The sequence below is a fragment of the Miscanthus floridulus genome, chromosome 9, assembly GCF_019320115.1.
Source record: "Miscanthus floridulus cultivar M001 chromosome 9, ASM1932011v1, whole genome shotgun sequence".
In the NCBI taxonomy this organism is placed as follows: Eukaryota; Viridiplantae; Streptophyta; class Magnoliopsida; order Poales; family Poaceae; genus Miscanthus; species Miscanthus floridulus.
This window is the reverse complement of record NC_089588.1, coordinates 49,528,332-49,552,175: the sequence shown is the minus strand read 5'-3', so window position 1 is coordinate 49,552,175 and position 23,844 is coordinate 49,528,332. Positions and strand designations below refer to the sequence as shown.

Here is a 23,844-nt window from a genome sequence, read left to right as displayed (position 1 = left end):
AAGGGTCATCTTGGTAGCCTAGATTCTCGAGGTCTAGGACTCTCAATCCGATCTCATTTAGTTGGTGTTGTTTGATCCAGTGGCATCGAAACAGGGCCACCGTTATATCCCTTCCATAGTCAAGTTCCCATATCTCTTCAATGATGCCAAAGTATTGGATCTTTCGCCCTAATCCATCGAGAGCCTCTATTCGAACACCGTTGTTTTGGTTCATATATTTACTATCCTTTGCGTGGGTATAGTACGTATACCCATTGATGTCATAAGCATTCCAAGATGTCACTTGTCTTGATGGCCCCTCCGCTAACCTACTGATGGTAATAGAGTCTATGGTTTCTCCAGGCGGTATGTTTTGGTCCTTCAACCATGTAGTTAGTCATTGCTTGTGTTGTTTCACGACCCAATCATCCAAACGGCCAGTTCTCTCCGCCATAATGATAGCCAAGTGTTCATCAATATACGGTTGCATTAGTTGTGTACTCTGCAAGACACTGTAATGCGCCCGACTCACCTCTTTGTAATCATGGTCGATGAACACTTTTCTACCACTGGTGCCCTTCCCAGCCAGCCTACCCTTGTGACGAGAATCGGGTTTACCAATCCCTTTCTGTACTTTTAGGTACTCTTGACAGCACTCGGCGACTTCTTCAGTACTGTAACCCTCTATCATGGAGCCCTCTGGGTATGCTCGATTATGCACGTATCGACTTAGAACCGACATGAACTGCTCATAGGACCACATTTCATGCAAGTAGCAAGGGCCAAGCGCCTGTATTTGATGAACCATGCGAATCATGAGATGTGACATTATATCAAAAAAAGCAGGAGGTAAACACATCTCTAGTTGGTTTTGTGTCTCCACCACAAATTCATGTAGGTCACTCAGCTCTTCCTTGTCAATCGTCTTCTGTGAGATCTTCAAAAAGAAGTAGCACATGTGGGTGATGGCCATTTTCAAGAACTCTGGCTTTATAGCCCTGATTGCAATAGGTAGAAATATTGTCAGCATCACATGGCAATCATGAGTCTTGTAGTGTGTTATTGACAAGTCCTTCATCGACACTAACTTCTTCACATTTGCTGAAAACCCAGTTGGGACTTTGATCCCTCTCAGGAAAGTGCATATAGCTCTCTTCTTGTCTGGTGTTAGGTTGAAGCATGCCATGGGTAGAGTGTATTTTTCATTAGCCTCAGGTACCGAGTGAAGCTGTGGCATCACGTTTAGCTACACCATGTCTTTCCATGCTTTCAGACCATCCTTTGACTTGTCTGTGTCCACCAAGGTAGCAATGAGACTCTCAAAGACATTCTTCTGCACGTGCATAGCATCAATGGCATGGGGGACCTCCAAGTCTGGCCAATAAGGCAGATACTGAAAAAAGATCGATTGTTTCTTGAAAGGTACGCCTTTGACAGGAGGTGTGCTTCTATCTCTGTTCGTCCCATCCGGATTCTTCTTTCCATAGACGACACGTATGTTTTTCACCATTCTGTACACGTATTCTCTGTTATGACGTCTCTCTGGAGGGGGTTCAATCTCCGGGGTGTTGTCATAAAATCTAAAGAACAATTTGCTACGGTACTTGTGACTTATCTTTAAGAAGCGTCGGTTCCTTAGGTAAACTATCTTCTTGGATGCATCCAGATACACCCATGTAGTACCATCCAAGCAAACCAAGCATCCCGTCTTCCCTTTGATCTGTCCAGACAAAGCAAACAGTGCGGGGTAATCATTGGTAGTAACAAATATTATTGCTCTACATAGGAAGTCCTCCTTTCGAAACGCATCGTACATCTGCTCCCCATGCCTCCATAGCCTCTTCATTTCTTGCATCAAGGGCTCGAGGAACACGTCTATATCAATGCCTGGTTGTTTAGGGCCAGAAATAAGAATAGTGAGGAGAAGGTACTTTCTCTTTTGACTCAACCATGTTGGGATGTTGTACATGGTCAAGATCACTGGCCATGTGCTATAGTCGCTCATCCTCTCATTGAAGGGATACATTCCATCGGTGCTCAAGCCAAACCGTACATTCCTTGGGTCATCGCTGAATTCTTTGTGCTTCTCATCAAACCTTTGCCACTGACTACAATCAGCTGGGTGTGCAATCTTATCATCATCCACCTTGCGCTCATCATCCCACCATGTCATGAGTGCGGCTTCTTTAGGGTTTACGAAGATACGTCTCAAGCGGTCGGTCACTGGCAGGTACCACATTACCAGGGCAAGAATTCTTCTCTGCTTTGCATCGTTGCCTAATGGAGTGTCCTCTAGGGGCTGAGATTCTTGTACCACCTTTTTGGTACCCTTCTTATTCCTCTTTTTCCCCGTGGAGGCTTCGTCCCCACCATAAAGGTCATTGTTCTTGTACCGGCTGGCCCCACACCGGGGACATTTATCCAGTGACATGAACGTTGCGCCACGAAAAAGTATACAGTGGTTGGGGCATGTATGGATTTTTTCAACCCCCATTGTCAATGGACTTATGCCTTCTTCGCTTGGTATGTGTTGGTGGGAACTGAATTTGGTTGTGGCAGCACCCATGACAGGAGATGCAATAGATCATTGAAACTATAGTCTGACTAGCCATACTTAGCCTTCAGGATAAGCAGCTCAAGCACAAAACATAGCAATGTCCAATGTATCGGACAACCCTTTTCAACACCATACACAGTCTCCTTAGATACTTTTGTCACCATTTCCAAATTTTCTAGACCTTTTGGGCTATTTAGTAAAATCTCTAGTCCAAGGACTCGAATCATGTCCTCCAAATCATCTTCATCCCCGACACGTGCTCCACCATCATTATTGGCACCACCTTCATCGTTACCATCCCAACCACCAGCATCACCACCTTGTTCATTGCCAAACTCGAAATCCATTCGTGCATCAAGCTCTGCTGAATATTTTGACAGGGATTCTATGGTTTCGTCGTCGTATTCCTCCTCATCCTCGTCGTTAACAATAGCCGTTTCACCATGATGAATCCACACTGTGTAGTCCTCAACAAATCCTCGCATAATCAAATATGATCTGATGATAGTCACATCTGTCCATGCCATACGGTTCTTGTAATCTTTACATGGGCAAATAATTGTATCCTTATTCTCTTTCAATGTCGTTGCATGCTTCTTTGCGGCTTCAATAAATTTATCCACCTCTTCACAGAAACCTGCCTTGAACCTTAATGAACCATACATCCAAGAGTTCCTATACTCCATCTTTTACAACAACAACAAAACAAACATTAAAGGAGTACTTATTCATATATATATATAAATGAAACAAATTAATAATTACTTGAGAATAATTGTATATACTTCAGATATATATGAATATAAATCTAATATAATTACATGAAGCATACAAACACACCATGGTAAAAGAAAATTAATTAACGGGCCATTTATCCATAAATAATTAAAATACATATTTATTGATTACAATAAATAATTTCAAAGACAACAATTAGCAAGAATTATACTTTACCCAATATCTTTCATACAAACCCTAGTCCAATTTCATCAAACATAAATTTACAAAAACAAAATTAATAAAAAAACCAAACCCTAGATCTAGATCCACATGCACATGAAACATCCATAAAACTAACTAATTGTTCACTAAAATAAAAAAACATGGACCAAATAAGGGTATGATCTTGTTCCCCTCACTAATTTACCCTAGTACATTTAAAAGTCGGGTCTAATTTGCTTCATAAATAGCTCAAGCACCATAGAAGAGAGAGAAAAATAAAACTCTAATTACTCACTAACCAACCATTAAAACTTCAAAAAAAGTATGGAATAGCATTTTCTTACCTTCTACAACCTCTCCACCAAAGGATTTGAGACCAAAACCTTTCCCCTTAATAGAGCAATTTTTGGGAGGTGCCCAAGGCCTCTCCACCTTTTTTCACGGGTTGGAGTGAGTGACCCAAGGAGGAAGAAGGTGCTGCATCTATTTAATATGGGGGGCATTTGTAGGGGCGGTTGGTGATTGAGTCGCGACAAATCGGTGCTATAAATACGGGGCCATTTGTAGTGGCGGCTCAATCATCAGCCGCCTCTACAAATAGCATTTCTAGGGGTGGCTGGTGATTGAGCCGCCCCTACAAATCAGACCCCATTTGTAGGGGCGGCTCGTAACACCAACCGTCCCTGCTGTTCCATTTGTAGGGGCGGCTGGTGTCTGGGCACCCGAGCACGCCACTGTAGGGGCGGCTCCATCACCAGTCGCCCCTACAAAAAAATCAAACCGTTGCTAAAAATCATTTTTTACGTAGTGAACCTCACTGGTTATAGACCAAATTATTTTTCCTTCAAATAAGTTAAAACTCAACTTTGTCCATTGCTATTTCCTTTGATCAGTTCTGATGCTTCAAAGAATTTCTTTGGCTAGTTACTAAAAAACCCTCTAATTCTAGATGGAAAAACAATTACTGTTGTGTCACTACCTTTTCTATTCTGGGGCTAAAGCATAATCAGGTTCCAGCTTTTAAAAACAAGATAGTGGTGGAGGGTTTTGTAACACCCTAAAATTTGCATCATTTTTAAAAATAGGTTAAAATGATTTTATTATGCACTTATGTGATCATACAACATAGAAAAATGATAATTTTTATTGAATTAAAATCCATCATAAGGATAGGAACATGTTGGTGCATTCATGCTACTGCATTATTTATTTTGTGTTGAGCGATTTTGTGCAAAATTCAAACTGAATTCAAAATATCTTTGAAAATGCATTTGAAATCTCTGGAAAATAAAAAGAAAAGGCTTTTGCTCCCTCCCTCTCTCAGTTCGCCCAAGAGGCACAACCCACCTGGCCAGCCCGGCCGGCCCTCCCTCCCTCATGTGGCCCAACTAGCCCAGCGCAGTGCCTTAGCCCTCCCCGCGTGGCCCAGCCTAGTTGGCGCCCCACAGCGCAGCAGCCCGCCGCTCTTTCTATCTCACCGACAGGTGGGCCCCACATGTCAGTCACACTACCACACCGCCACACTTTCCTTTCTTCCTCCATCGCTGATTTCCTTTCTCCGCAAGATCGAATCGAGCTAGATCTCGGGCCTTCCATCGACGGAGCGCCCTTGGGGCTATAAAATCTGAGCGCCCGCACTCGCCGCCTCCATCCTGAGCTCTCGCAGTAGCAGATGTGCCCTAGAGCAAGCTCCGCCGTCGTGAAAACCCTAGCTCCGCCGTCGCCGCACTTGCCTTGCCGTTGTCGTGCTTCGCCGTCGTCTGGAGCCACTCTCTAACCTTCGGCTATCAGTAAGGAAGTCACAGACACCGGTTGCGCCCTCTCTTTCGCTCGCGCGATGTCGCCGAACCTTCACCGTCGTAACCGTGCCGCCAAATCATGCATAGCGCCGCCACCATGCCATCGCAGTCGTCACGGTCATCCCCGAGCCCCGCATCGTGTTCGCCCTTGCATCATGTTCGCCGTGTTCCGCTCTTCCTCCCCGTGCTTCTTCCGTGACCGATGATGCCCGGCATCATCAAAACGATGTACGCCGGCGAGGTCAAGTCGCCGCCGACCATTACGCTGTTGCGTGCACTGTGTGCCGACGAGATCTCTCTCTCTCTCTCTCTCTCTCCCTCCGATCTAATCTGAGTTGTCCATCTTAGATCCAATGGTCCAGAGTGGCCGATACTGGTTCGCTGTAGTGATTTTGCAAAAGAGCCCTTCAGTTTTATTAAAATCAACCCGCAGTCCACCTCGGTTCAAAATAAATTACAAAGCAGTCCGTTTTCTTCTGTTTTCACGCCTGATCTTTTCCAAAATGGTGCCCGCCATCCCTGATCTGTTTTTAAATCTGATTTTATTTATTTAAATTAAAAAATAGTTCAGTTTATTTACGTTTATGCCATCCAGATCTTTAAAACACCATAACTTCTCTGTTTTAAGTCCGATTTCAATGCAATTTGCGTCTATGTGATCGTAGCAATGCGTAGATTAGTTTTATCAACTTTTCAACATCTTTTTCCATTGTTGGTGCACTGTTCTAACCAATAGCTTTTGTTTGCTATGTATGAATGCTTTTGGATGCTTGTGTGTTGCTGTGTTGATCGAGTACAGACGGTGAGCAGTACGTGGGTGACAAGGAGTTCTTTGTTGATGACCAGGATCAGGAGTTCTCTGATTAATGCAAGTATAGCATGTGATAATCCTCGACACCTATTCACCTTAGATTCACTATCATTTTATGTGTATGTGTCTAATACTGTTGACTCAAGGACTGGTCTGGTTTTTGATATCTTGTACCTTGACTCCTATGGGTTACATGCATATGGGTAGTTTTATTTGCTAGCGCTCAATTTAAACAATCATGATCTGAATATTGACTAATGGCTCTATGCAATAAATGATAAAATTTGCTTTTTAGCAACATGGACATAGGGCGAGAGAGCTATTGGCTTTTATACATGATGCTCTTGGCCCTCCCTAAGGACTTATCTGTAAGCAAAATCTAGGACTTACAGTACAACCATTAGAGCTACATGGCTCTGGCTTTAGTTCAGTAGAAGAACCTTTTCTAACTTGTTAGTGGTTACCGAAAGGCGCAAAAGGGGCTTGCCGAGCTGGATATAGTGCGACCTCTGTCCCTATGTGTATAGCCTGCACGGAATGTGCCATTCAGAAGGGGAGCTCTACATCCCATTGCCATCGAAACCTAGCGGCTACCAACTTGTTAGACGAACCTTTGAAAGACTTCATAGTGTTCCGTTCTTGCACACCTTGGAAGTGTTTTGGGAGTAATTAACCCGGGCATATGGGCAACATGACTCATGGAGAAAGTATACAACCTCTGCAGAGTGTAAAACTGTTATAACAGCCGTGCTCACGGTCACGAGCGGCCTAGAAAACTTATGGAATATTGTTCACTTTATGTTAATGTTGAATTTATGTTGATGTTTATTTGATTAACATTGTTCTTATTTATGATCATGTGGTTTAATTGGGGCTTAAGCATAACTTGTTGCAACCTAATGATTAAAATTGTGATTTATTAAAATGCTAACCGCAGTTAACCAGTGTCATCCTTTTGAGCTTCATAACCTCATGTTATTCTTGTTGAGTACTAGATGTACTTACGCTTGTCTTTACTTTTTACTTGGATAAAAATCCCAGATGGGTAACAGATGGTAATGCTTTCGCCGAGTATCCTAAGGATTTTTAGGTTTGATGTCAACCAGTTGATGTCCCTGTGGCTTATGGAGGAGTATAGGGAGTGTTTAGTTATAACTCTGATAATATTGTAATGGATGATTAAACGTGATGTAATAAAGTTTTCAGCATGATACTCTAGTAATTTGTCTCTATATGTGTGTGATTGATCTCTGGGAACACATGGTTTATACTTGGTTTTGTTCTTAAAACTGGGTATGACAGGTTTCCTAGGAGCACAGTGAAAATTTGGAAATGAAAGTTGTGTTCTTCTCTCCATTAGCTGCATTTACATGCTGGTTCTAAAATTACTTTGAACCTACTTCTGAAGAGTTTAGATCGTTTTAAGTAAAGCCTGTTTGAAAAGTTGCTTATGGGCACCAAATGGCAACCGGTGTTTTTATGCAAAGCTAGATAAGAATGAATTGATAGGTGTTTCAGTGTTTATATGCTCATGTCTGTACACATACTACTATGATCACTTTTTGCGATGCACGCTGGCCTTATCAGCTCATTGTTGATCTACCGGATTGGTTTAGTTGAATAAGGGCGCCAGAGTCGTGAGGCTCCGGTTGGCGATTGAACTACCGCTTATTGCCTGGATAGGCTTCAGCATTTTACATGGATATCATTTCATTTGTTGGTAGCATCAAGGATTAGTAAGGACAGGTAGGAAATCTCTTTGATTGATATATAGCCAGATTAATACTTAAAGTTATATCAAACAGTGCAGTTCTTATTATAGTTGCTGGCTTGCTGCCAAATTAAAAGCATTAGTTTATATTGTGGTGTGGGGCTGTTTCATGAAAGATATAAGTACTATTTTGACACCTTCTATGTCTCATGTAATATATGTAGTGTATCCAGCTTGACCTTTGGCACGTGTGTTGCCGTGTTGACCTTTGGCACGTGTGTTGCCATGTTATTGTCCTAACTGTGGTCTGAGTGGTGGAAACAAATACCTCCTGTGATATGTTCAGTTCATATCAACATTATTCCATTTCCCAGATAGAACCTGTCATATTCATTCTGTGTCAACATTATTCCATTTCTTAGACAGAGCCATGACTCGTGCCCATGGGCGCGCGCAAATCACTAGTTAGAATATCTATTTGATGTGGTAACTCCTGCTTCCTGGACTTCTGTGAGAAATCTGGTTCCAGGATTGATAACTGTGCAGGTAGCAGCATCCCTTCTGGCCATCTCCTGTCAGGGCCTCACTAGATTCATACACATTATTTTGGGTTCTGAGTGCACAGAAACTACAAGTTGAACAAACATGAATATTGTGTGCTGCTACCACTGGCTGCTCAATTGTTAATTTACATGAAGGTAAAATTATGCCTAAAAAAAGTCATAACTTGCACTCTTTGGCGATGGAAGGGCTTGCTGCATGCATATTAGTGTTCATATAACCTTGAAAAGTTCAATACTACCTTGGACCTCTGTATTTTCTGCCTTCATGTAGTATTTTTTGCTAGGGATTACATGCAAATGTATTGCCAGTTCTTGATATGTGTAAACAATGGCTAGCACTTTTGTTCTAATTTGAATTTTGTTTGCAATGCAGGTTGCCAAGTCTGGTGTCACAGGAACCTAAGCATTAGACTTGTGTTTTGTCAAGGGGCCTGATGGTGCTCATGGTTCCAGCTTATATTATTTACTAGACAGATCTAGAGTAAATATGTGCAGTTTCATGTGCAAATCTTCAAGGAGTACTATACATTTTTTAACTCTGAGTTTCATGTAAAGCACAAGAGATTCTACTTTTGCCCCGTTCTGAACAGAGAGCTATCTAGTACCTGCACGGGATTAATCGAACTGGTTTTCAGGCTAGGGATTAAAACCTAGGGCTAATTTTGAAGCAAGGGGAAGGCACCCTCAGGGATGGAAAACCTTTCATGAATAACTAAATTGGTATTCAAATAATATCCCCATGGACCCCCCCCCCCCCCCCCCCCCCCGCCCCCCCGAAAAAGTCATGGATTTTAAGGGGATTTGAGTTTCCAATAAAGGGATTAAACCCCAAAAGGAATTAAATGACATGGGAGGAATCCACTCAATCCCTCCTTGGATACGGTCACTCTAGGGGTTTAAACCATGTCAACCGAACAAAGCTTTAAGAAGCTGAGGTCGGATCCATTCAATCCCTCCTTGAATAAGATCCCTCTAGGGGTTTAACCTTGTCAACCGAACAAAGCCCTAAAGAGCTGAGGTCAACCAGAAACCTCTCAGTTAGGTTGTGATGCCTTTGGCGAAGACTATGTATTTAGGTGGTGTTTGGATCCCATGACTAAAATTTAGGAGGTATGTTGGGAGGATGTTTGCATGGGGTGTTCGGATACTAATAAAAAAAACAAATTACATAATCCGTCAGTACTCCACGAGATGAATTTTTAAGCCTAATTAATCCATCATTAGCACATGTTTACTGTAGCACCACATTGTCAAATCATGAGCTAATTAGGCTTAAAAGATTTGTTTCGCAAATTAGTCGCAAACTATGCAATTAGTTTCGTAACTAGTCTATATTTAATAATCCATGCATGTGTCCAAACATTCGATGAGACAGCGACAAGCAAACACCACCTTAGGGCCTGTTTAGATGCCGAATTTTTTGGCAAAATGACACTGTAGCAGTTTTTGTTGTTATTTGGCAATTAGTATCTAATCATAGTCTAATTAGGCTTAAAAGATTCGTCTCGTGGATTTCGTCTAAACTGTGTAATTAGTTTTATTTTTTATTTATATTTAATACTTTATGCATGCGTCCAAAGATTTGATGTGACGAAAAATCTTAAAAATTTTGGCATTTTGGAAGGGAGCTAAACGGTACCTTAGTCGGATGTCGATCGTTGTCTGCTTCTTTGCATTTGGACCAGTGCACTGGGATACGATATCTGTAGACGTCAGAAAATCGTGCGGCATACCGTACACTGGGATCAGCACAGAACGCACAGAAGCGGAATTCAATTTTCTGCTATCTTTGTTAAGAACGGAACATGTGACAGGTGCACCCTGATCAATAATAAAGATTATAGGGGGCCCTGTGCTGGCGCCCAGCAGCCTGAGTTTGTACAGGCCTGCAACTGTACAACAGGAGTTTGTTTAGACAAGGGAAATGAATCCTTCACCTCCTGTGTCTAAGACTATTACAAAAGGTATAATAATTAACAAAGACTAATTTTAAACTCAATTCTAGTATTTATGGCCACCCAAAGGAAAAAAAAACTGTATTTCAAGACGTGTCAGCGCTTGACGTTCTTTGTTAATTCGCTTCAACTAACTGTATCGATCTGCGTCCATTGAGTAGCCAATGTGTTCCTGGAAAAAGGTTTTACATCGACATTTATCAAAATAACTTCATTTCTTATAAGCCATGTCCAGCAAATGGTTGTCCCTCCAATCAACCTTTTTTTTTTCCTGTTCAATGCTGTCATTGACAGTTTTGATCCTCAAGAAATTGAGCTGACAGGTTGACAATTCACTTGGGCAAATTTGTTACCTAACCCGACCTATGAGAAATTGGATAGGGTTCTCATGTGGACGGAATGGGAGTTTAAATATCCACTTGTGTCTGTGCACACACTTGATAGGGGGGTTTCGGACCACACGCCATTACTCCTAGATGCAGGAACTCTGGCTTTCACAAGAAATGGAAAACAATTCAAAATTGAACTTGCTTGGTTCACTTATGATAATTTCCATGATCGAGTGGTAGAACTTTGGAATAAGCCAGTCAAGGGACAAAATTCAGTCCAACATTGGAAGAGCAAGCTGAGCGCCCTTAGAAGACATCTTCGAGGGTGGGCAGCCCATAATGGTGGTGTGTATAGACAACAGAAGGCGGAGCTTCAGTCCACTATTACTGAACTAGACACGACTGCTGAGGTTAGAGATTTGACTGATTTTGAGCGAGAACAGCTTGCTCAATCTCGGGATCACCTAACTATACTCCTGAGACAGAGGAAGAAATTAAATACTATCAGCAAGCCAAGGTGAAAGATGTTTTGTTGGGGGATTGCAACACTAGATTCATTATAAGAAATTGAGAAATTCTGATTGGAAGCGTATGGAGGAGCGCTTTGAGAAGCGACTCAGTAGTTGGAAAGGTAAACACCTCTCTATAGGAGGTCGGCTGACAATGATAACTTCAGTGCTGAGTAGCCTTCCAATGTATATGATGTCATTCTTTCCCATACCACGAGGCGTGCTAAAAAAATTGGATTATTTTCGGGTCCAGATTTTATTGGCAAGGTGATGAACAAAGAAAGAAATATCGCCTAGCTAAACAGAGTGTTTTATGCCAACCTAAAAGCCAAGGCGGTCTGGGTATACACAATCTAGATATAAAAACATGGCATTACTTAGCAAATGGTTGTTCAAGCTTCTCACATCGGATGGCACGTGGCAACAATTGCAATAAATACCTTGGTTCTAAGCCGTTAGCACAGGTTGATTGGAAGCTAGGTGACTATGGCAGAACCGTCCGAAATAACAAGCTAACGGAGATGCTCGTCTTCCACCAGACCCTAAGCACCCCGGAAGCAAGCTACCGCAGACGATATCCATCGGGCACACCCCATGAGAGAACCCGAAAGATCCATATTTTTTTCAAGGATCCAATAATGAGAACGAGTTATAATACTTGTCCATTTCATACATCAGAAGTTATTAAAAAGTACATGATTACATTACCAAATGTCAGAGTGCGGAATAATAAACAACGGAATTTAAAAATAAGCATCTAACGATAAGGGACGAGGACCCGTCTGAGTCCACCAAAAGAATCCTCCACACAAAGGTACTTCTCATGCATTACCTGCAACAGGAGTAAATAAACCCTGAGTACACAATGTACTCGCAAGATTTATTCGACTAGTGTGAATAATTTTCTGACTCCAAGGAACATGATAAGCTTTATGGTTTGTTGGTTTTCTTTTGATACAAAGCAATACTAATAGTGAGTCCATATTTATGTTGTTATTATCAGCCATATTAAGTTATTATCTATCCAGTCTATATAAGCACCTATTCTACTTTCAAGCAAGAGTTGAGCAATCAATTTTATTTCATCATCTTCTATCTTTCAGTTCTTCCTGCGGTGCTAGACAAAAAAACAAGCCGTACCGGATTGCCCGACGATTCGCGAATCAATGCCTCCAGCTAGGTACCCCGAAAACACACGACCCGCTTGTACCCCAGGCACAAGCAGGACTAACCCATCACCCTCCTGTCCTGGGTGTCTAGGTCCCTGTCCAAACTTGGACTCCAAGCCCCCTGAGTCCCGGACACAGTGCGGTGCAAGGACCTCCACTATCCCCGTCTCCAATCAGTCGGTCCGGAAAGAGCCGGATCCACGACAAGAGAGCAACGAGTCTTCCCTGCACCCATACCCAAGTATGTGCTTGGGATAATAGATCTGTGACTTGCCTCGAGACTTATGCAACGACCGGTCCTTAATTGACACAGACAGGGAAAAAGTGTAACTGAGCTATGCCCTGTTAGCCACAGGACACAACCCCTTACACCCAGCAGTACCCAAACCATATCCCTGCCTGGTCACCATTTTCTTTTCCACCATTTTTATGATTAGTGATCATATTTATCACCTATCTGTGAGTAACGGCATGTTACTCATACTACCGATATCCTGAGCATAGCAACTACTCAACCTATACTAGTAGGACTCATAGGTAGATATATTTATGCATATAGTTTACCTAAAATGCCTATAACTTAAATGCACATCATATATATATATATATATATATATATATATATATATATATATATATATTGATCATAAAATAGGGGTTATGCAGCGGGACTTGCCTTAGGCAGACGACGGGTCAGCAAAGTCAGCACCAAAAGGCTCTAGGGCTCCCTCCTGCACGAGGATCTCCTCCTCATACTCCTCAATGACTTCCTCGTACTCCTGTTCGTCCACGGGCATGAACTCTACCAACTCGTGATCTATATGCATGAAATGATGGTGCAATGCTTAGTAATACAGCAACAGCAACTCTTAAAAATAAACATACATCTATCTAACTACTAAGCTGGTGCTACCGACCAAGGTACTAAGTTACCTATTGTTACCAATAACAAGTATGAGGCATGACATACATTATTATAGCAACTACAGGTATTTTTACTCCTAAGGCTGATTTACGCTATATATGATAAAACAAGGATAATAGCTACTCTATTTATCAACCTACTCTAGGGCTACAAAATTTACAGCAAGTACAGAATAATCTAATGAGCCTACTGTAAAATTTTCATAGCTTTAGCTATTACTAATTTACCACAAAAATTCCTACAAATATTAATCTACATAATACTAAGCTTTCTACTTTGGATTTATGATCTCATCACTATCACAGCTAACTGTAATCTAACTACACTAACAGATAGATGGCCTTTTCATGAACCTAACAAACTGGGTTTCTCTACTTTTTGGACATCTACAAGATTTACTATAATTTATCAAAGTTTAGCTAAAATTTATATTGAATAAACATTTGTAATTCGGTTGAAGAATTAAAAATTGAATTTATAGCGTGGCCCGCGAGCGACGGCTCGGCCCACCCCGTGACCCGCGCGCGTGCACCAGCGCGGCCCACTCGATGGCTCGCTTCCGCGATAGCGGCCCAACGCAGGGAGACCCACGCGTACGCCAGCAAATATGGAAAAGAGACCCCGGACTTCAGCTAAATGAATCCGCAGTCCCTTCTACTATTCCCCTCTCTCACTAACGATCGTACTTAACCCCCCCAATCCTTTTCTAATTTGCGTTGCGACGCCCCTGGCCGGACTTAACAGAGGCCGCGGCCTCACCGGCCAAACGCCAGCGAGCACAGACCTCCCTGGCGCCAACCACCACCACCATGAGCCTCTACATGCAATGAGCAACAAATCGAGGTAACAAATGCCAAGAATGGCGCAGCACGTAGGCGTGGCCATGCGCCGTGGTGGGGTCTGGCCGTGGCAACCTGACACCTGCGAAATCACCTAACAACAAGACTCTACTGCTACCCGGTAACCATCTATAGGCTAAGAGCAACAACATTGAAGCCCTACTTGAATCACTACCGCTCCCCATCGAGCTGGCCACAGGAACGACATCTAAGCCAGCTCGCCGGCGGCAGCCAATGCGTCCAGGACGACCTAGCCCCTAATCGGCTCAACCGACTATCCTAGGAGCAAGAGGGTCTCACCAGAGATGTGACAGATGGGCTGGATGAAGTCATGAGGAACGACAACGGGTTGGCCACGTGCGCGAGGTTGTTCCGGTTCACGCCGGCCATGATGAAGGCGTTCCCGACGCCCTGCTGCTCCATCGGTGGAGCCACTGCACGGGCGAGGTAAACGAGTCAAGGAGAGGCAACAACCATGCTCAATTGAGACAAAAGAGCAAGGAGCATCATCCTAGCCGAGCACTCGCTTCGCCGGCCATGGCGGACCGCCGCAGGGAAAACTCTCCCCATTACCTCACCGTAGGAAGGAAGCACGTCGAGATGACTCCAATTGGAAGCTAACTACCCTAGCTATTTGGGTGCATGGTGAATTGGAAAGGGATGGACTACACACGGCCAATTTGAGGGGTGACAACGTTCGGCTTAATGGGGTCGACGCCGTTGGCAAAAACTTTAAATTGGCGCTCGACAACGTACTACCGCCTAGGGCAAGTTAGGCACGAAGCTGTACCCCCCACTCATCCTCCAAACGTGGGCAATTGCAAAAGGGGACCGGCTCAGTGAGTTAGGCCTTGGCGTGTCGCGGCTGGCCGGCAACCCTCTAGACGGCGCGACGGAACGTGGCGTGTCCTTGCGCGCAAACGTGAAGGCGAGGGCCGGCGGGGCCAACCCACGTGCGTGCGGCTGAAATGTCAACGAGAGCAGTAGCCGTGCAGGCAGTGCATGTGAGCGCGCTTGGGCGAGCAACGACAATAGTTCGGAGGTAGCATGATGAGCCGCGAGCGCAGGCAGACACGACGGCGGGCAGCGGGTGTAGGCGGACGTGATGGAGGACGCGGAGCCGCGAAGCCCGCTGGACCCTAGCGCACGTGTGCGCGAGTCGCAAGCCAGGCGCAGCAACAGCGGTCTGGTCTGGGTGATAGTGGTGATCGAATGGCCAGCGCGCGGCGACGATGGGCGGGCAGCTCGGCTAGACGCGTGCGTGCGTGGCGTGCCAGGAGGACGTGCCAGCAGCATAGGGGCCACGCGTGTGGGCGTGCGTGCATAGGCGCGACAGTGGCCACATGGTCGGCATGGCAGCGTGCGTCGGGCAGGCCAGTGCACTGGTGCCAGGCCGAACCGAGGCGATGACCGCGCTCGGAGGTAGAAACCGTGTCGTGCACGCTTTTTAAAGTTGCTACAAAAACCAATTCGATGATCCAAAAGCCAAACCAGTTATTCTATACTCAAGAGGGTACATAGGGCTATCAAACTAAGCCAAAACATCTTGCCACTACTTAACCCGATCGTTCTACAAAAATTGTCGAACATGGCTTCCTTGACCCATTTTTATACTTGCGAGAATTGACTAAGTTTCAAACGGTTTCGCATCGAATTCCATTTCCATGCTACTTGATACACTAGCTAGCGAACCCCATCCTCGACCGCACATATTTCATTGTCGCCTATGAAGTTCGTGCTACAACTTTTACTAACGTTTCGCATATGCGTTCCATATCATTTTCGATCAATAAAAATTCGTTTGGAAACTTAAGTGATACAACCGGCATGAAATGCAACATTCGTTTCTTGTTTCAATTAAGCGTTTCAAGCTCTGTATATTGATTTATACTCTATATTACACACATTTACACACAAGTATGATGCTCATGCAGGGTTTTAGCAAAAACTGGACAATGAAACTCCGAGGGTGTTACAAATCTACCCCCTAAAACAAAATCTCGACCTGAGATTTCATGTGCCTAGTGTGAGAAGAAGATAGGAGTACATTTCAACGTAACAACTAACTATCAGGACCAGAGAGAAGGTGGGGGTAATGCTTCAATATATATCTTTCTTGTTCCCACATGGCCTCATCCTCAGAATGGTTTTGCCACTGCACCTTGTAGAACTTTACCACACTGTTTTTGGTCACTCTTTCTTTCTCGTCCAGGATTTTGACAGGGTGCTCAACATAAGTCAAATCATGCTGGAGGGGAAGCCCTTCAATTTCCACAGCTTCATCAGGCACCCATAGACATTTCTTCAACTATGAGACGTGAAACACATCATGTACCATAGACAAGATATCAGGGAGCTAGAGATGATACGCCATTGGGCCACACTGTGCCAAAACCTTGTAGGGACCCACATATCGGGGAGCTAGCTTGCCATGGATGCCAAACGATGCACCCCTCTCATAGGAGACACCTTGAGATACACATAATCTCCCACCCCAAACTGCAAAAGCCTTCTTCGCTTGTCCACATAAGACTTTTGTTGGCTTTGAGCTGCCTTCAAGTGACTCCGAATAATGGTGACTTGTTCTCGAGCCTCTTTGATGAATTCTAGACCAAAGTACCCACGGTCGCCCACTTCAACCCAGTTAAGCGGTGTTCTACACTTCTTGCCATATAGAGCTTCAAATGGTGCCATGCGAATGCTCTCTTGGTAGCTATTATTGTAAGAAAATTCAGCTAGCTTCAAGCATTCATCCCACTTCTTAGGAAAAGAAATGACACAAGCTCTCAATATATCCTCGAGCACCTACTTCACCCTTTCAGTTTGACCATCAGTCTGTGGATGATATGCGGAGCTTCTAAGGAGACAAGTACCAAGGCATTGCTGTAGTTGCTACTAGAAACGGGAGACAAAAACTAACCCTCTATAAGAGATGATAGTAAGGGGAACCCCATGTAAGGTCACAATCCGATCAAAATATATTTTTGCATACTTCTTGGCTATATATTTGGTGTCCACTAGGATGAAATGAGCTGACTTAGTGAGATGGTCCACAATGACCCAAATAGAATCATAGCCCTTGGATGTGCAAGGCAAACCCACCACAAAATCCATGGAGATATCTTCCCACTTCCAAACAGGAATGGGCAAGGGTTGCAAATATCCTGGAGTACGCATATGATCTGCTTTAACTCTACCACAAGTGTCGTACTCTGTGACATGCCGGGTGATGTCCTACTTCATGTTGGACCACCAGTACAAATGGCACAAATCATGATACATCTTGTTGCTACTAGGATGTATAGACAGCTTTGAATGGTGGGCTTCACTCAAAATCTTCCTTCTCAGCTCCTCATTGGATGGAACCACCAGTCTATCCTTGTATCTCACCACCCCATGCTCATCAACACTAAAGTGAGGGCCACGCCCTTCAACAATCAATTTCCTAATGTGGGGAATTTCTTCAGGGTCTTGCCTTTGCTCTAGAATAATCTGCTCAATCAACTCTGAGGTCAAGGCAATGTGAGCCAGCACTTCTGCATGGTTGAGAGACAAAGTTGTTTCCTCAACCTGATGTGACTTCTAGCTCAAAGCATCAGCTACCACATTGGCCTTTCCTGGGTGATAATGGACTTCCAAGTTATAATCCTTTATCAGTTCTAACCATCTCCTTTGCCTCATATTTAGCTCGGACTAAGTGAAAATATACTTGAGGCTCTTGTGATCTGTGAAAATATGTACTTTGTTGCCCAACAGATAGTGCCTCCAGATCTTTAGAGCGTGGACCACAGCAACCAGCTCTAAGTCATGAGTGGGGTAATTCACTTCATGCTTTTTCAGTTGGTGCAAAGCATAAGCTATCACATGCCCATCTTGCATAAGCATACATCCTAACCCTGTCTTTGAGGCATCACAGTATACATCAAAGGGTCTATCAATATCTGGTTGGGCAAACATAGGAGCAGTGGTTAGAAATGTCTTCAAAGCTTGGAAAGCTTGTTCACAGGCTGGGCTCCAATCAAACTTAGCTTCTTTTTGGAGCAGCTTGGTCATTGGCTGAGCTATCTTGGAAAAATCCAAGATGAAACACCGATAGTACCCAGCAAGACCAAGGGACTCATGAATCTGGTGCACAGACTTGGGAGACTTCCAATCCAACACATCTTGCACCTTGTTGGGATCTATTGAAACATCGTCAGGTGTCAACACATGCCCCAAAAACTGCACTCGATCTAACCAAAATTCACACTTGCTGAATTTAGCATACAGCTTGTGCTCCCTTAGTTGAGCTAGTACTATCCAAAGGTGTTGGGCATGCTCTTCATCATTCTTGGAATATATCAGGATATCATCAATGAACACTACCATAAACTTATACAGGTCCAGCATAAAGACTAAATTCATTAGGTACATGAAGAATGCAGGAGCGTTGGTGAGACCAAAAGACATCACTAGGTACTCATATAGCCCATACCTAGTAGAAAAGGCTATCTTTGGTATATCATGTGGTCTGATCTTGATCTGATGATAGCCTGATCGAAGGTCAATCTTTGAGAACACCTTGGCACCAGCTAGTTGATCGAACAAAGTATCTATGTGGTGCAAAGGATACTTGTTCTTAACTGTTACTACATTAAGAGGGCGGTAATCCACACACATCCGTAGAGTACCATCCTTCTTCACAAAAATGGCTAGGCAACCCCATGGTGATGAACTAGGATGGATGAAACCTTTTTCCATCAACTCTTCTAGTTGCTTCTTCATCTCAGCCAATTCCCTTGGAGCCATGCGGTACGGGCGTCGAGAGATAGGAGCAGTACCAGGCTCTAGCTCAATGGAGAATTCCACCTCTCTGTCTAGTGGCAACCTATGAAGATCTTTAGGAAAAACATCCGGGAACTCACATACCACAAGGATGGGGGTAAGATCAGGAGAGACTTCAGCATGGGTAGCAACAGGTAAGACTGGATCTGAGGGTACAAGAAGAGACATCCTATCCACAGAAGAAGGAAGCCGTAACTCAACACTTCTCTGCTTCATATCCAAGACTACCCCATATACCCACAACTAGTTCATTCCAAGAATAGCATCAATGCCTTGCCCAGGCATTACCATGAACTATAGGCGGTAAGTGTGGGTGGCTAGTACCAAGCTTACTGTGTCCGTTTGGGTATTGATGAACATTTGCGAACCCGCAGTACGGATTCTATAGGCATACGGTATAGCCATAAGTGGTAAGTTGTGCCGGTCTACAAATCCCATGCTCATAAAGGAATGTGGTGCACCAGAATCGAACAACACATAAGCTGGATGGGAATCGATGGTAAACATACCAGCCATCACCGGTTCCTGCTGCAATATCTGCTCAGCATTCATGAAATTCACCTGTCCGGACCGGCTGGGCACTTTCTTCTTGATCATGGTCCTCCTGACTAGCCTAGAGTTAGCCGATGAGCTGGCTGGTTTTGGGGACACTCTCGAGCATAGTGGCCATCTTTGTCACATTTGAAACAAGCGCTCAACTTGTTCCCCAACCCTTGGCGAGGTGGGACCTATAGTCCCTGAGGCTGCTGGGGCTGCACCTACTGAGTGGGTGCACGATACTATGTGGAAGAAGTCTGAGAAGTATGCTGGGGCTGACGAAACAAATGCCTGCTAGATGGTTGATAAGGCCCCCATCGGACAACCTGTACCTTCTGAGTTTGAGGGTGGCTAGAAGACCCCGTGGCCACCCACTTCCTCTTCCACTCTGCCTAGGAATCCCGCTGCAAGCCTTCCATGGCGATGGCAGCGTTCATCAGTGCCCCAAAGGTCTGATAGTTCACTGTGTACATCTTCTCCTAAAGGATATAAGAGAGGCTACGAAAGAAATGGTCCTTCTTCTTCTCATCAGTGTCAACATGAATGCCAGCATACTAGGACAAGTTATTGAACTTATTAACATAGTCCATCACTGTCATACTCCCTTGTCACAGCTCCAGGAACTCAGTCAGCTTTCGGTTGATGACACCAGCAGGAATATAGAACTCTCTGAATGCTGTGGTGAACTCCTGCCAGGTTGCCAGATGATCTGGCTGCTGCATGGCATGGAAGGTATCCCACCATGCAGTCATGGACCCCAATAGTTGCTGTGCTACAAAGCGCACCTTCTGCTCATCGCCCATGTTGAGCAATAGAAACTTCTGCTCCAGAATGCGAAGCCAGTGCTCCGCATCCAGGGGCTCATCTGTCAGTGTGAAAGTGGGCGGGTGGGTCTTGAGGAAATCCTGGTAAGAGGAGGGTCCCTCCAGACGGCAGGCACCACCCCCGTTCCCACCATTGCCCCCGTGGCCTCCCCGGGCGATGCCAGCGACAGCTTGTGCCATTAGCTCCATGGCATGGGTTGACTCGCGATGAGTAGCCATCAGTTCCACCATCATCTCAGCAAGAGTCATTGGCGGTGGCAGTGGCGGCGGCAGAAAAGGATGAGGAGCCAGAAGTGGAGCCTCCTGACTCCCCCCACTGCCGTGCTCACTAGCCCAGCCACTCTCGCCTTGGCCCTCGCCAAGACCATGAGCCGCTCCAGCACTAGTGTTCCCATGTCCGGACCTTAGATTCATTTGTAAGAGATAGGAACCATCCATTTAGAACAACCTTCCCGATCAGAAGCAAGGGATTAAAGAAATGACAACACATTTATTAAAGCATTCTTTTAGGTAATCCTATCACTTTACTAATCCAATTATACGTGTAGGGGAATTTTAGTTTAAGCAAGATGCTATTATCATGATGCATGTATCATCCTATACGTTCACTCAAGCCAAAACATAGCGACATTCGTAAAATTTTTGGCACATTGCACACTCACTTTCTGTATACTAAGTGATTTCTTACGCAACATAAGTCAGTGTACCTACAGAAAACTGATTAGATAAAACTAGTGCCGCTATCCTAGATAGATCATATTGCTAGGGCTCATACTTATTTACATAATGTAATCGCATTCTACTTTTCGCAAAGCTTTTGTTGGTCAAATTTTTAAGTTTTGAAAAAGAGTGATGAAACTCGTAACCATTATTGGCTCTGGTACCAACTATGACAGAACCGCCTGAAATAACAAGCTTACGGAGATGCTCGTCTTCCACTAGACCCTAAGCACCCTGGAAGCAAGCTACCGCGGGCGGTATCCATCGGGCACACCCCATGGGAGAACCCGAATGATCCACATTTTCCCAAGGATCCAATAATGAGAACAAGTTATAATACTTGCCCATTTCATACATAAGAAGTTATTAAAAAGTACATGATTACATTCCCAAATGTCAGAGTGTGGAATAATAAACAGCAGAATTTAAAAATAAACATCGAGCGATAAGGGACGAGGATCTATCTGAGCCCACCAAAAGAATCCTCCACACAAAGGTACTTCTCTTGCATTACCTACAACAGGGGTAAATAAACCTTGAGTACACAATGTACTCGCAAGACTTATCCAACTAGTGGGAATAATTTCTTAACTCCAAGGAACATGATAAGCTTTATTGTTTGCTGGTTTTCTTTTAGCAGAAAGCAATACTAATAGTGAGTTCTTATTTATGTTGTTATTATCAGCCATATTAAGTTATTATCTATCCAGTCTATATAAGCACATGTTCTACTTTCAAGCAAGAGTTGAGCAATTAGTTTCATTTCATCATCTTCTATCTTTCAGTTCTTACTACGGTGCTAGACCCAAAAACAAGTCGTATTGTATTGCCCGATGATTCATGAATCAATGGCCCAGCTGGGTACCCCAAAAACACATGCCCTGCTTGTACCCTAGGCATAAGTAGGACTAACCCATCACCCTCCTATCCTGGATGTCTAGGTTCCTGTCCAAACTTGGACTCCAAGCCCCCACTCCTGAGTTCTGAACTCAGTGCAGTGCAAGGACCTCCACTATCCTCGCCTCCAATCAGTCGGTCTAAACAGAGCCGGATCCATGATAAGAGAGCAACGAGTCTTCCCTGTGCCCATACCCAAGTATGTGCTCGGGATAATAGATCTGTGACTTGCCTCGAGATTTATGCAATGACCGGTCCTTAATTGACACAGACAGGGAACAAGTGTGTAACACCCTAATTTTGCATTTTCTAAAAAAATAGTCAAATTGATTTATTTAAGCAATTTATGTGAGCATTCAAACATAGGAAAGTAATAAATTTTATAAAACTAAAATCAAATATAAGATTAGCTACAAGTGATGCATACATGCTGCTGCATATTATTTTGTGAATGATTGGTATTGATAAAAAATTTCAAAGAGAATTGAAATTTGAATTTAAAATGCTTTTGGAAAATTTGGTTGGAAAAAGAAAAAGGAAAATTCTTCTTTTCTCCCTTCCTGGATTTTTGGCCCAGCCCGAGCAGCCGCGTCAGCTCGGCCCTCCTTGCCTCCCCCTGGTGTCCCACACTGGCCTAGCCCCGCTCCGGCCCAGCAGCCGCGCCAGCCCAGCTCCACGCCAGCCCAAGTCGCGCGCGCCGCTGGAAACTGCCGCGCCTCCATCTTCCCGGCCGCTGACCGACTGGGCCCGCTTGTCAGCTCCTCCACCCACCTCCTTCCGCGCGTCCCGCAACCGCCCGCGCGTGCGCCTGGAGAAACCACCGCCCGCGCCTAATCTTCTCGCGTCATGGGAGCACCCCTCCCCGCACCTGGCCTCTTTAAAACGGAGCCACGCCCGAGCCGCCCCCCTGCTGCCTCTCCCTGCTCTGTTTTTGCCCTCGCTCATGCCTCGGAGGCCGCAACCGACGCACGGTGAAGCACCGAAGACCGCCGTCCACCATGACCCGCCTTCCCCGAGCCGTCTTCGACCCTGAGTTCCCCGCTGTGAGCCTCCCAACGCTCCCCTGTCTCTCCACGACCTTTTTCTTTGGCATTTGGTGGCTTCTAGCGCCGTAGCCGCGAACGCCGATAGCTCTCCGGCCGTCGTCCATGGCGACCGCCATCACGGCCGCACCCTCCGGCCGATTTCTCGGCTTGAACGTGTTCGCCTGCTCCCCCTCTCTCATCCGGTGGCTTTGGGTCATCGAATCGCGAACCAAAGCCCCCCCTAACCGAGCTCGCCGGTGAGTCTTTGCCGTCGGCCATGGTGCCTGGCCGCCTGGAGCTACTGTTCTGGCCACACTTTCTTTCTCTCTCCCCCGGATCCATTTCTGGCCGATCATTTCTAATCCGACGGCCACCAGTGACTGATACACCTTCGCGGGTAAATTTGCTAAAGAAACCCTAAGCTTTTCTAAGTCCTAACCCGCAGTCCAAAGCGCATTTCCCTGAGTACGCATTCTCGTTTTGAAAGCGTAAAGTTCACTACTTTAGTCTAAAATACGTTTTCAGTATTTACAGAAATGCCATTTGAACTGTTTTGCTTATAAAATCGTCGTTTTAGCTCCGAATTGATCCGTTCAAATCGCGTTAGCTTCGTAATTTCACAATCTACATGTTAGAACCACTATTAGTCAAGTTTGGAACTTTTTAATTTCATGGTTAGATTTAATTAAATATATTGCTATAGGAAATCCTGTTTTAATCATAACTTTCGTATTTTAGCTCTGTTTTCGTCAACTTCGCGTTGACATGATCGTAGCGAGACGTAGATTATTTTCATAAACATTTTTTCTTGTTTTCTATACTGTTGGTGTACTGTTCTAATGATAGGAATGTTTGCTTTGCATGAATGCTTTTGGAATGTTGTATGTTGCCGTGTTGGTCGCGTTCAGACGGTGAGGAGAACGTTGGAG

General features: G+C 44.5%; 1 protein-coding gene across 1 annotated transcript; it reads right to left on the bottom strand.

Annotated features, from left to right (window-relative positions):
- Positions 1 to 20,057: 20,057 nt before the first annotated feature.
- LOC136479851 (uncharacterized) lies at positions 20,058 to 20,522 on the bottom strand. Its single transcript, XM_066477582.1, has one exon. The coding sequence runs from the start codon at positions 20,520 to 20,522 to the stop codon at positions 20,058 to 20,060; it is 465 nt and encodes a 154-aa protein (XP_066333679.1).
- Between the last annotated feature and the right edge of the window lie 3,322 nt (positions 20,523 to 23,844).

Excerpts from the sequence above, each read along its gene's own strand:
- LOC136479851 (XM_066477582.1), bottom strand. The coding sequence starts at position 20,522 with ATGACTCTTGCTGAGATGATGGTGGAACTGATGGCTACTCATCGCGAG.